Genomic DNA, 14,933 nt, shown 5'->3' on the forward strand with positions numbered 1-14,933 from the left:
GTATGCGTCAGTATAACAAAAAAAAAATATGCAAAAACCTCTGAAATATGCAAAAATATGTAAAATAAAATTTCATATTTGATTTCTCCGTTCCATTATACGTATTTGTATATCACTTTGCTATGTTTTACATCACCTATGATGGATACGAGTATGCAAATGGTATGAGTCCCGAACCCTGTTTATAACTATAAGTAAAACCGTTTTATAATACCAAAATTAAAGTAGGTAAATACTTAATACAAAATAAAATATGATAGATATAAATGTGCAATATTGTAAACTTTTAACATTTTTTAAGTTTTAACTCAGTAATAAATCTTTATTATTTATACGTTACGGACACAGCAGTAAGGCAATAAAATATACAGGATACAGAGATCGGATATTAGATATTACGAGTATACTATTTTCTTCCTTCAATTATTACCTCGGTGCAAAATACTGACTTACAATATATTAATACCTAATAAGTAATAGGTAACTGTACATTAATTGAAGCATATTATATACTAAATATTTCTAGATCAATAATTATTACCTACATAAAAAAAAAAATTTTGAATGGAGTTGAGTTAACCATACCATATTTATAGAAAAGTTTCACACAATCAAGAAATTATAGAAATAATTAAAATGCGAAGAAAATAGATTTTATTAATAGTAATAGGCAGGTACCTACAATATGAAAATTATATAATTCTTGAAAATAATATTGATAAAATGATAACTACTTAATATTAATACTTTTGATAAGTGTAAGTAAAGCAGGTGATCATAAATCTTGCAATCGATCCAAATCGTATATCATACATTAATTGAAGACGATACAGACTTTCAGTCAGTATTACTAATTACTAATGGTATCTACCTATATATTTTAATGATAATATTATTGCTATTAAAGTAATTTATTTCAATATTAGTAGGTAGGTAACACAGTAGGTAGAATGTATTTTTGTTGAAAACATTGCATCTGAAATGTCGTTATGTGCAGGTAATAGGTATAAAACATAATAATAATAAAGAAAAGTTAAAGTTAAAAGTTTACAACTTAAAAGTTGGAAGTACCTACTCACGAATAATATTTTTAAACTTTAACAAAATAACTAAAACCGTTATTCTTTGTTAAAATATCGAATTCCTTCCCAATTTGAAATTAATATGCATATAAAAATAAACGGTTTTTATGTTTTATTTTTTTTTTATAAATATTTTGTTTTGCAATACGAACTACTTATGAGAAACAGTGGTTCACATTTTCGATCCTTAGCTACCAATAAAATTGAACATTTTATACATTTTTAAATTTTAACTTCAAAATGAATTCCAAATTTTCGTGGTTTTAACGATTTGAACTTCGAATGTTAGTAAAAAAATTCGTTCATGTATAATATATTTATATTTTAAGTTAGTTAGGTACAATTAAAACGTATGAGGAACCTTGCATTAAATTCGCAAGCTTTTCGAGACAATGAATAATTTCTTTATTTTTTTTTACTGAAAACTAAAAAATTATAAAAAATTGAAAATGTCTATAGATAGTTTAAAGATAGTAAAAATATTTTGAAAACTCTGTTATGCGCAGAAAATAATAATAGAAACATTTTTGAACATTTTGAGTATCAACTGTTATTCATTTTTGAATTAAACAAAAAAATACAAAATCGATTTTGTCAAAACTGGTCTTGAGTAAAAATTACAATTTTTCCTTAATTTTTTTTTCGTTCCTCACAGTTATTTTTAAAAGTATAGGGAATTTTTTTCTATTGACCCCCTCAAAGGACAAACAAGATACAAATTTGTTATCGGAAGCCACCCTCAACGCTTAAAATCAAAGCGTTTTTACCGCTCTAAAAGGTGACGGACAATATTAATAAGACACGTCATTGTACGATCAGTATAATACAATTCATAGACGGTCGCACACTCGCACTCGTGATGCTTTACTACTTACGAGTCGGGTAGGAGGTGTTTAATCGTCAAGTATGGCGATAGTCACTCGTCATCGCTTCCCATCGGTTGTCGGCAAATGTACGAGTCTTGTTGGAAGCGACATAATTATCACAAGTCAAAACTACTCGTCGAACATACGCGATTACGATGCTCGCCAAGACAATAATTGTACCTATACACAGTGGTCGAAATGGCTCAAGATAAGTGGAGGGATGCCTTACAATTCAGATCTAGGCCTATACGAAAAATAAAAAGTTTTCTTATACAAGGTATAAATATAAAAATCATAATAATTAATTCATTTTAAAACACTAGTCTTAGGAGGAATGCGTTTTTCTAGAGGGATGAAAAATGTAAATTCAAAAATTAGAGGGATGTCATCCCTCCGTATCCCCCCCCCCACGTCGACCACTGCCTATACACGAGTCGTGTGGGACCGGCTTAAAACCAAATAATAGGTAGGTAGGTCTATTGATTTCATTAAAAAAAAACCTAATGACCAATATTGAAATAAAAATTGTTGTAAGATGAACGTAAAAAATAATTTTTATAGACATTTATATTCTCCGAATACCTAAACTAATATTATAATAGCTAGGTACCTGCCTGTCTTAATGTTTTAATTTAAACGGTTGCCTTGAATGTTTTTGTTTACAAGATGAACAATTCGGATTCTTTTTAATTTGTATGCTTTACGCGAAAAAAATATGAATATTAATTTTGTTACTTATTTACTAAATTTAAAAGAGGGAACTAACAGAACTTCTGAAATTTAAATTATACATTGGTTTTCTCGTCGTTTTTTTTTAGTAACCTTGCAATTACGTGATTATAATACTGAAGTTTTTGGAATGATGGAATTTTCGTACCGTCTTCCTGGGTGGTTTGAAACGATATCGACATTCTTTTTCTTATTTCGAGATGAAAAAAATCTACCAAAAATATATTCGCTGTCGTTTAACTGTTTAAGGCAATAGAATAACTATTAATAGGTGTACTTATACCTACTTTATATAAAATTTCAAGTCTTAAAATTGAAGAGTAAAACTATAAAATAAATAAAAACCTGTTGTTTCAAGTCACCTTAAGCAGTGGGTGGGTTGAAATAAATAAATACAAAAAAACATTCAAATAGTTATCAGTTGCATTCTTACAAGTCACCTTCGATTTTTTTTGCAGTACCCATACCTATATTAGAATATGATCTAAAATGTACAAAAACGTTTTTTAAACCAAAGTGAATTAATATTTTATTGGACTAGTTGCTATCAAAAATATAAAACCTGATAATTTAACATTCTTCATAACACTTTTGATAATGGTTATGTGGCAACAATTTCGATATTAGGTTTTTTCATTTTATTTTTCAATTTGATAAGAAAAATCATCTGATTTATGACACTTTTTAGTACTACTATTACACACAGAGTATTTTAATTTAAGAACGGTTTACTTATTTCTAAATATTGAAAGTATACTATTGTTATTTTATTAAATTCATTTTATATAGACTGTTTCAATTATTTACCCTTTCAATTCAGTCATATATTTGTTTGCAGGAGTGTGATTATATACCTACTTTTAATAATATTATGTAAAAAAGATTGAAGAAAGATGTTATTTAGATTAATGTTAATAACTTTAATGCATTGTTACAGATTAAGTCTAATTTTTCAATGCTCTGTATTAAAGTTAAGTTAAAACTAAAAGGTATAGAAAAATAAATAGAATATTTTTAGTTCATGTATTCAATATTCATGCATTGTGTAAGATAAAATCTAAGTATGAATAGAAGATATTATGTTTAATTTATTATTGAGCGAATGACGATTTTAAAGATAATTATGTTGGGGCAAATAAATACCTATCTACACAGATAAGGCTATAATTAAAAATTAATAACAACGATTAAAGAGATGGCAAACTCCAATAATCAACAGGCCAACAGGGTGGTTGAAAACTTAAGCACTTCAATCAATACCTATATAGAAAAGAACATCAACTTGATGAAATGTCCAGCTCAATCGAAATGACAATATCGCTATTATGGGTAGACAGTTATATGTGACTACAGCTAATATTATTGAATTAGTATTTTACCAGTAGAGCATAATAATATACTATCATATAATAATATATTGTAATCATTAGAGAGAAATCATGTGGCAGAATGATATTGTACATTGCTGATGTAATTTAGCATAACACTAAGTACTAAGTAAGTACATTTAATAATAAATACCTCCAATTAGGGATGCTTTAAGAAACTTCACCATATTATTATATATTACTAAAGTTCCTTATAAATTATAATACTTTGAGAATAACCAAGGTCAAACTCAATTTTCAATTATACTTCAAAGTATAACTATCAGCGGAAATAACCATTTTTAATTATAGAGTTTTTATTTGTAATTTCATAACAACATAATAAAAATAATAATAAAATAAATAAAATAAAATAAAATAACAAAAATAATTTAAATTAATGAACGGTGTACATATAGATGTTTTTAAGATTCAAATGTGTAGTTAACAAATAATTTTTGATAAACTAATATCAATGTAAAAATAGATTTTAATTATTAGTTAGGCTATTATAATGCATTATGCATTATGTGTACATGGCAAATAAGGTAGTATCAAATAAATAAATAAAAAATAATCATTTTTTTAAAATTGGAATTCTTAAATACCTACTTTATCAATACAGAAAAGTTGAATTTCAAAATAAGTGCATATTAAAATATCAATTTTAAAATACCCGGCATTGAGCATTATTCAAAGATGCCTACCAATATCATTCACATTTGTATGTTGTAAAAAATAAAAACTTTAATAGACTAGTACGTTTAATGTTAACTTAATATAAATAATTTGATTGATGCTGAAATTACTGTCATAGGTTGGAAGCTTGTGCATAAAGCATTGAAAATATAGGTTTCGAATTTATTTAAAATTAAGTGAAGCTAAAAGTTGTTGACCAGTAGCCATGACCATTGATTTAATTTGATTTGCTTGGTTGATTTTTTGACACGTAATTACATACGTTTGATACTCATCATGACCTATATTTGTTGAACTCTCTGCTGGTAGTACACTACAAAGATCCTCAACACTCATATTATGTGACAAATACTCCAACATATCTAAACACAAAATGTATGTAACATAAATACGAATAAAAACAAGAGCTAAAATAAGTGTTTTGAATTGTTTACCATGTAAAACTTCATGGTATTTAGATTGATTATCTACATCCGATTTTGATTTTTTTTCTAATAAACTTGTTATATGTTTCCATTCAGATGTTGACTTTAAACAATCCTAAAAATAAAACCATCGAGTATAGGTAATTAGTTATGACCAGTTCCCAGTGAAGCCAGGTGAGGGGAGTGGGCTGGTGATAAAACAGTTGAGAAAATAATTTTTAAAAATGTTGACTCTTCAAATAAATAATAAGAAATAAAAATGTCTTTGTAAATTTATTTCCACAATACTAGCCAAAATAGTGAAATTTTGAGAACCATTGCTTCTTGGTACTGACACAGTTATAGCCATGAAGGACAGAAATACTATGCAGAAGAAATTTTAATATTACTAACATTGACATCATGATAAATTAGAGAATTGTGATGTAATAATACATTATTATTATTCTAATCTAATTAACTGTACATCATGGCTGAGATTGAGTGGTTGTATTTTGTGACAGTGTTTATATTGTGATTCAGTGCCGTGCTAACCTACATGGGCATCTAAGGGTAATAATATTTGGGGCCTTTATCCGGCTTTTATGTTTAAACTTAACAAATAACTTCCTGCGCTTAGGCACTCTAAGATGCGTTACTCTATTCCTCAAAATTTTCAGTGGGTAATTTTTTACATACATTAAAATTCATCTAATACTTACAATAGAGTATTTTAGAACAGCCTGAGGGCACTTCTCTATGATTATTTCAATTGTTTTCATAGTATTTGCAGAGGCCATGATCTCCAGACTTAATGATGGCTTGCTCAATAATGGCAGAACTTGTTTTATGTCCTCTTTAAAATCATTGGTTAGCCAGTTAGTGTAAAACAGACTCTGTAGTTTTATTAGATTTTCGTTGTTGCTATTATAGCATGGTAGCATTTGTATGTAACCGGGTATTTGTGAATTGTAAATATTTTTCCAGTCTCTGGCATTAATTTGTGTACCATTTTCTGAAATTGGTTTTGTGAGATCTGTTAAGTATTGCCTAAATAGAATCTAAAAACAAATAAAGAATTAATATTACAATAAACAAGGAGAAAAAAATGTTTTACCTTGATGGCATCACAGACATATTTCTTATTGAGATCAGGTGTTTTGTCATGTCCATAAGAACGAGAAAAATGTAATTCTAGAAATCGTTTAAAGACTTCTGTAACATTTGTAGAATACATATGAGATCCAATATATTTTTGAAATGCTTGAATGACTTTTCGTAGTTTCATAGGTTGACCAGGTGAAATTATTTCTGCGAAACCATGAGCAATTAAAATTGGAGTTTCTTGCATCAAGACTAGCGAAAATTCAGAAAATGAAGAATCCTGTAATCAATAATGATTATATATATATATAATTGAAGAGTAAATTAATTAATATACCGTATTACCTACATTAATAGTTAATCATAAATTCATAAATATTTTTTAAAAATACAGGAAATATGAGATTATACTGAAATTACATTTAGCATATTGTAAATAACTTTAGAGTTATAAGGTAGTTTTTACAAATAATGTGGAACAAAAACTACTAAAAAAACTAAAAGGTTATTTATCTAATACAATGTATATAACATTTACTCTGACATACTGTCAAGTACAAATTAAAAATACTGTATAGAAATAATTTTAAGATAAAATACATTTGATATAATAATATAATATAGTATTTACATTTTACATGGAATAATTCTTTTATCAAATAATATTCTTTATACCAAAAACCTTTTATGTTTTTGAAAATTTATTTTTCTATAAATGTAGGTTGTAAAATTCATTTTTTTTTTAATCATTTATTTCAAAGAAGACATTTTTGAAGTACTTTAATTTCAACAAATGTTGGATGTGAAGTTTATGGAGTTGTATGCATAATTATGTGTCTTGGAATATTTTCTTAAACATTTTTTTTTATTATAAAATAAACAAATATACAATGTACACTCAAAGTTATAATTAGAATATGTACAACAATTAAAAAAAAAACACGAATAGGGCGAAGGGAAGAAGCTATTCAGTGATCGCACTACCTTGTTTAGGAACATGATATTGAAAATACATGTTGTTGTATTTTTATACACAATAATAAAAATTTGTAGGTACTAGGTAGTAAACTTTACTTTTTCTCTTAATGTTTATTTTTAGAAATGTTAGAGCTTTAAATTGCAATAATAGACTTACAGATGTATGAATTTCGAACATATGACATATTACCACATTTAATATTTAAGTAGGCAGTAGATAATATAGAGAAGTTTTTTTTTAAATAAAAGAATAATTACAATAATTATATTATTATGTGTTGAATTAATATTATGATAAGAAATAGATACCATCAATATATTTTATATTTTGTATACATATTAAATATTATATAATGCATACAAAAAAACATTTCATACTATATTAATCATTTTTTTTTTTTTTGAATCGAATTTAATTTAGACTACTGTACTCACTTGTTCTATTAATAAATTGGAATAAGTTTTGCAAAATTGCACAAACGATTTGTTTGAAACTTCATCTGCTTCATTATATATATCTGAAACATCCTTGGTTTCAATATTGGACAATGAGTATAGGAATAGTAACGCAAATGTTAAAGCTCCTTTCCATTCATAACTAGATAAAAATATGAGACAAAAATGTAAGTGTGTTAAATAAAATATAGTTCATTAAACATTGTGTGGAACTAATTGTTTTTATTAATGACAAACTCTTGCAGTTTTTATTCTGTGGTACTTCATTTATTTATTTTACATTATTTTTTGTGGTATAGCTACATGGGGGTTGATGGTTTGCACAATACTTGCCCCCCAACGTAACTATATTGAATCATATCAAAAACATATTCTTTTATTTGTGATAAAATAGTAAATAATACAAAAGTAGAATTTATTTTAAATACCTGGCTTCTAAATTTTTTTTAATGTGTTTAATAACATTATTCAGTGGAAGTTTTCTAACAGACTTCTCAGATAATACTAGTTCAGCAATATACAATAAATCACAACTTCTTTCAGCTATTTTAATTCCATACATAAATGTTTTTAAATCAATTTGGTCGGTATGATCATGTATCCAGGAACAAATATAAAATTTCAGTGCTGGAATAGTATTCACTGGGCGTTTTACCTAAAATTAATAAAATATAATTTTAGTAAAAATTAGTGATTTTTTTTATCATAAGCCACTCATTATTTCAAAAAGTATTGTAACTTATATGTTTTTGAAAATATTTATTCTCACATGGTATTAAATCGTTAAAAAATAATGTGTTATAATATTTTTTATAATTTTAATTTTTTGAATGGCAACATACAGTTTTAATTAAATCTTCATAAGCAGAATATTTTTCTGAGTATTTTGATACATAAAAATTGAATTTAAGACGAGTAGTTTATTAGTTATAAGTATAAATGACTAAAGTGGACCAACATTTTTCTGTGTAACTGCAGATTCTACTCCGCTTTACTAAACTTTAAATACTTATATAACTCATAAATCATAAGCTACTCATCCTAAATCCAATTTGTATGTATTAAATTATGAAAAATATTCTACTTTTGAAGATTTAATTAAAACTATATATTGTTAATCAAAAAAGTGAAAAAATTAAACATAAATTAGGATAAAAAACACACTGTTTTGTAACAACTTAAAACAATATAAAAACATTGATACTTTTTGAAATGATGGTTCATGATAAAAAAATCACTGTATATTTAATATTTAGTTGAAAATAAAATCATCTTCACTTACTCGTTTGTACATATCTTCAACTTGTTTCATTCGTATAAATATATCCATTGGCAGCAAATTGGCTTTTTCATAAAGTTTGTAAGACCATCCCCATCCATCTTTTTTAAATCTTAAATAAAAATATATCAATACAAGTTTAAATTTATGTTCATCAATTTATTGAACTTACAAAAAGTAATGATCAGCTACAAGACAGCAATACTTTTTGAAATCGTTGTTTCCCAAACGAGCAGTACCACAACCATGATATGTATAATTTTCTACAATATCTGATATATTTAAAGCCTCTTTCATTAAATGAATATACTTATTTGGGGTTTTGAATCTAGAAATCCTTGCTTTGAATGTAAGAACTTTACATATACTACTAGGAGAAGGCAGCATTAACATGTAAAGTGTCCAACTATTGTTTACCCTAGTAGTAAGTCAATAATAAGTCACAATGTTAGTGTTTGAATAATAAATATTTGTAATTATTTATTTTTACTTATTGTCTTGATTCGGGTTAGCAGAAGTGAAAATAACCAATTTATTTTCTAAAAGTACCATGTCAACAATACCCAAAAATGGTTTATGACCAATTAGTGTCACACGTTCAGATAAAATTTGTGACTAAAAAAAAAAAATTTGTTAATTAATAAAATATAAAAATTCTAATATTTATACTGTGTATAATTAAGTTAAAATATTTTAATTAAAACGGTAGTATTAAATAACAATCATACACACCGGAGAAGGACTTGAAGAAGGAAATAATCTAATTGTGTATGTTTCTAAGCTAGCAGTAGTCAATACATGCAGTACTGAACGATCCATAAAAATGTTAACCACTGGTGACATAAAATTATAAACAGTGATGCATTGTGCAGGAGTCATCTAAAATCAAATAAATTCACAGCTATATAAATACATTATATAAATTTATAACATTAAACTTTCATACATTCATAATACATACCTCTACTTCATTTTTCCCATGTGTAACAAGAGAGTGAAAAACAAATGCTTCTTCTTTTAAACTTATTAAGCAGTTAACACATATTAAGTGATTGTATGTTTCAGTGCGGAAACGAGGGAAATTCCATTCTAAAATATAAACGCATTTTAAAAATTACTTGACTGATTATTCTAGTCTCTAATATTAATAACCATTATTAAATTCATACAGCGTTGGATAAGTTACTTAAATCATTACCCAAGTACAATAGTATTGAAATTACTTTTCTTTTAAATAAAGTAACATTGTTATTTTTATGTATAAAAAAAAATAACAGTAAATTTTAATTCTTGATACCATAAAATATGTTAGGAATTACTTACTATAAATAATTTCCATTACATTTTTGTAACTTGGAAAAAATTACATAATGCAATGTTTTGTTATAATACCAAACACTGCATTCATATTAATTATTAGGAGGATGTCAGCGCACTGCTTGTTTTCTCTCTTTGGCCCAAGCATAACAACACAGACAAAACACATTTACTCAGAATCATTTTTTAAAATGTTTTTTGAGTAATCTTAAGCAAAATCACTCAATATAAAAATAACTTACTGACTCAAAACAATTTAAACATCATTTAAATGTACAAAATATTTTTATTTTGAAAGTTGAGTACAAAGGAAAATATCAATAAAAAATAAAACTAATGTTAAACTCTCAAAAATACTATTACCTATAATTTTTGTACTAGATGATTTTACTCTAAAATTACTCAAAAATGATTTTAAATGAAATAATTTTATCTATGTTACATGCACTGGTCTGAGGAAAAATAAATATTGCAATGACATCCTCCTTTTAAGTCATAAGTATGTAAATGATATTATATAAGTATAAATAAGTATGATATATTAGATAGATTGGAAGTGGTTAATTTTTAATAAACTCAAAACATAGGAATTTAAAAGTGTTTTCATACCAACATACTTTGGTATCTAGTGAAGCGATAAGAGTTCTAAAAACAGAATTGTATTTGAAGTTAAGTCATCTTAAGATTGATTTTCAACAATTTTTGATTTTATACCCCTAAATCCTTAAAAAGGACTATTTAAATTTTTGGAGAAGGTATAATGAAAAATAAGGGAAAGTCAATCTTAAGTAGACTTGATAGCAAATCCAAATCCGTTTTTAGATTTCTTATCGCTTTACTAGATCAATCAGTATGTTGGAATGAAACACGTTTTAATTCCTATGTCCATATGTATTAGACAAATACAGAAAATCACCACTTCCAATATTCTTAACTAAATTATTATTGTTGATGGTTAGTTGGCTAAAATAAGCTTACATAGGTATTGATGAAAAAATCGGAAAAATATAAATTAATTAATTCAATTCAATAAATAAAGTTCCAGGGAATATTTACAAAAATACCAAAATGTTATGACTATCAAAATAAGTTATTAATAAAAATGTAAAATGTGTATACATTACATTGAGTGTAATGTATATATTTTATTACTCAAGTTACTCAACACATCAGTTACCTAACACTTTAGATGTTTCATGTCGCTTATATACCAAGTGTAACAGTGCAGATTTTATACACTCATTTGGAACATGGCATCTGCTCATATTTAATTCAAGTTGCAACAATATTTTAACTGTCCAGTTGATAGGTTCACTCCAAGGCTACAAAAAAAAAAATCATATACACATATTAAAATTTAGTAAAGTACTTTTATAATGTTAAAAAAATTAATATGTCTTACATCAATTGCTTCTGTTTCATTTATAGTGATAGGTAGAGTTACAATATTAAACGGAGCATTTTCTTCTTGCTCTACCAAAGCACTATCATCAAAACCAGGAGTCATCACCATTACTGGAAAACATTTTGGGTTAACATGTTGCCAAAGGTAAGTATCAGTTTTTGATTTCATTAGTTGATTTAAATCAATAGGTCCGGACGGAACTTCAGATTGCTCAGTGTATTCTTGAGTAGTATTGGTTTTCACAGAATTAGTCGTAGAACTCCAATCCGATATTTTTTTAGTATCTTAAATTAAAAACAATGTATGAATATAAATATTTTTATAACTAGATAATAGTAGTATATTTTATTAATTATTGACCATACCTTTAAGAATCTGAAATACTTGAACTCTTCTCTCTCCAAAAACAGCTACAATGTCTTGTTCAATTTGTAAATCACAAACATTAAACTTGAGGTTCATTATCATTGGCCATGTATCAAAATCTAAGAACCGTAGTCGAGATATGTCATGTGTTTTTATTACCATTCTAAAAATACTAAGTATACATTTAGAAGCAATCACAATGTTTCCTGTTTCCTGCAATTTATAATTAATAAACTAATTAAAAAAAATATTTGTCAATGTTTAGAAATGTAGGTACAGCATAAAGTTTGAGGTTTGAAGTTTACATACATCGTCAAATATGACACTAGGTGAAAGTTCTCGGCATTGTCAAAATTTAATATTTAAAAAAATTAATTGTATAAAATGACGATAATGATTACATATTTTGAAATACATAGAATTCTAAAACTAGATGAGTTTGTGGACAATCAGTATTGACAAATCACCACTGGCATAACACATGCAGCTGCACATTGTATACAATCAACTTATTTTTGGTTTTATAAAAAAAATAGATTCTGAGAGGAGAAATGAATGTATTTGTAATTATGTTTTAATTTTTTTTTGTGTCACATTATCTTTTTATAGGAATAAGTTTAAATTGTCTACTCCAGCATATTTTCTAGTTGGTGCTTTGGGGGTTTCAAAAGTAAAAAATTACCAGTAGTTTTCAGAAGCCTCGGGTAAAACCAAAATAGGAATTTTATACAAAACAGTTCTTGGCAAAGTGATTTTATTTTTTAACTTTAAAAAAAATAACAGTGGATACATGAAATGTTCACTTCATATTTATATTTGAAAGGTACCATACAAATTTTAAAATATTTTGACTCTATTTGAGCTATTTATAGGCATAGAACATTTCTAATTTTATTAGTTTTATTTTTTAAATATTGACGATACAAAATGTTTGCTTGGTCAAAAAATTTGAAAATTTAATAGATGGTTCCTCATAAGTTTTTTTGTTAGAAGAAATAAAAAAAAAGTTGAGCTTAAATCCAGAATATTTTACAATGAGCAATTGAACTTAGAATTTTTATAAAATCTGTCAAAATCACAAAAACTATTTTTTTTGTTAGAAATCCATAAAAAACTTTCTATTTATATCTAAGATTGGAAAATGTAATATAAGATTCCTTTTAAGTTTTCTCATCTTTCTATATAATACTAATGTTTTGTGATTATTTTTTTCATTATATTCATTTATTAGTTATGAATACTGAAATTAAAAATGAAAAGAATCTCAGCAAACAAAATCATCAGTGTCTTGAATTTGGTAAAACATTTGACAATGATTGTAAACAAAAACACGAAGAAACCATACATAACAGTAAAAAGTCGGCATTTATTATTTTAGTGCTCTTAAAAACCAATTTGAAGCTGGAAGCAAATTCAAAACTAGCTAGTAAAAACATTGGTACTTAAAATAAATAATACTAACCATAAGTGTTATGAATTATGATAATAACAATTAGTAACTGTTTAAACCAATAGATGATCTTAATTTTTTTTTTATTATTCCTATTATTTATACATATGTTGTGTGTACAAATAATTATTATCCGTTGTATAAGTAAAAATTTCTTGTTTAAAACTAGTACATGATTATTATATTTTCTTATTCAGGATTTTAAATTATAAAATTTACTTGAATGGATCATTTTTTTTAGTTTGGGTAAATGGATCATGGATGCTTTAAACATTTTGATGAATTGTTTATATTTTTATCTTCATGAAAGTAGCTAAAAAAATATAAATATTAGTAATAGTTTTCGGGCAGCTTTTTATTCAACGACCACATTCATCTTATTTTAAAACATTTGACCAATAATTATGGTATGAAACATGAAAAATAACAATATAATAACCTAAATATTGTCATTATTTCAACAAGTTTAATTATAATTGTTTAGATACCATGAAATAAATAAATTAAGTAATACATAAAATGTATAGACACTCTATAACTAATTAAATATTCATTAATAAAAGTGTGGGATACATTGGTACATACTACATATGGAATAATACAATTTATTTATATTTTATTATTATGATATTTTAATGTATTACCTGACAACAGGCAAATGAATTTATTGTTGTAAACTTTACAGGGATCTCAATCATATCCAATGCATTGTCTCCAATTTGAGATCCAGTAGGTGTCACACGTCCAGCTATCCTGGCTCTTAATGGTGGAGTTCCTTGACTGCATTGCTCCCAGTTGCAATAAACTCTCAGATATAATGCATCATCTCCAGACCTCTTTTGCTTCGTTTCTAGAGTGGCAATATAATTTCCAGCAGTGCAATATGATAACTGGATTACTTGGTCAACAGTAGGGATTGCATAGGTAGGCTTAGCTTCATCAGATAAATCTCGAACCTCAATGGCATGATGAGCCAGTGCAACCAATAACCTAAACCATACGCGCAATTTTTTTTTGTATAAATAATTGGCTAGTAAATATTATACTTTGATTGCCTAATAGTTCACACATATAGTACCTAGTAGTTTCAGCAGCAATATTTACCTATTTGGAGGAGCTGACGTGAAAGCGACTGGGTCAGCACAGGTATCTACTTTTTGGCCTTCGAAGTTGTAGGCCGTTATAACACGAACCATTATTCAACATTTATATTTTCTATGGTATTCGATAGACGAAATTACAAATTTAATAAACAACAAGGTACATATTACCTAATTATATTTTGACATTTTTTTCAATAGTTCTATCAATTGAATCAAAATAATCTTATCAAACCAACGTTATCAGATAAGACAGAACGACCACCGGCATGGTTGCAGATACTATCAGCAATCTACTTTACTCTATGATCAGCACAGAACAGGTTAGTAT

The 14,933-nt window shown here is 26.4% G+C and overlaps 1 protein-coding gene across 1 annotated transcript; it reads right to left on the reverse strand.

Annotated features, from left to right (window-relative positions):
- Positions 1 to 4,871: 4,871 nt before the first annotated feature.
- On the reverse strand, positions 4,872 to 14,698 carry LOC111036545. The gene is made up of 16 exons (XM_022318599.1): positions 14,607 to 14,698; positions 14,147 to 14,492; positions 12,052 to 12,265; positions 11,684 to 11,970; positions 11,459 to 11,603; positions 9,926 to 10,053; positions 9,697 to 9,843; positions 9,455 to 9,579; positions 9,137 to 9,382; positions 8,968 to 9,076; positions 8,114 to 8,340; positions 7,665 to 7,827; positions 6,265 to 6,531; positions 5,870 to 6,208; positions 5,178 to 5,283; positions 4,872 to 5,105 (listed from the first exon to the last, which is right to left on the reverse strand). Exons 1-16 carry the CDS (start codon positions 14,696 to 14,698, stop codon positions 4,906 to 4,908), a joined length of 3,141 nt encoding a protein of 1,046 aa, XP_022174291.1. The 3' UTR covers positions 4,872 to 4,905.
- Positions 14,699 to 14,933: the final 235 nt, after the last annotated feature.

The sequence above is a fragment of the Myzus persicae genome, unplaced genomic scaffold (assembly GCF_001856785.1).
Source record: "Myzus persicae strain clone G006 unplaced genomic scaffold, MPER_G0061.0, whole genome shotgun sequence".
In the NCBI taxonomy this organism is placed as follows: Eukaryota; Metazoa; Arthropoda; class Insecta; order Hemiptera; family Aphididae; genus Myzus; species Myzus persicae.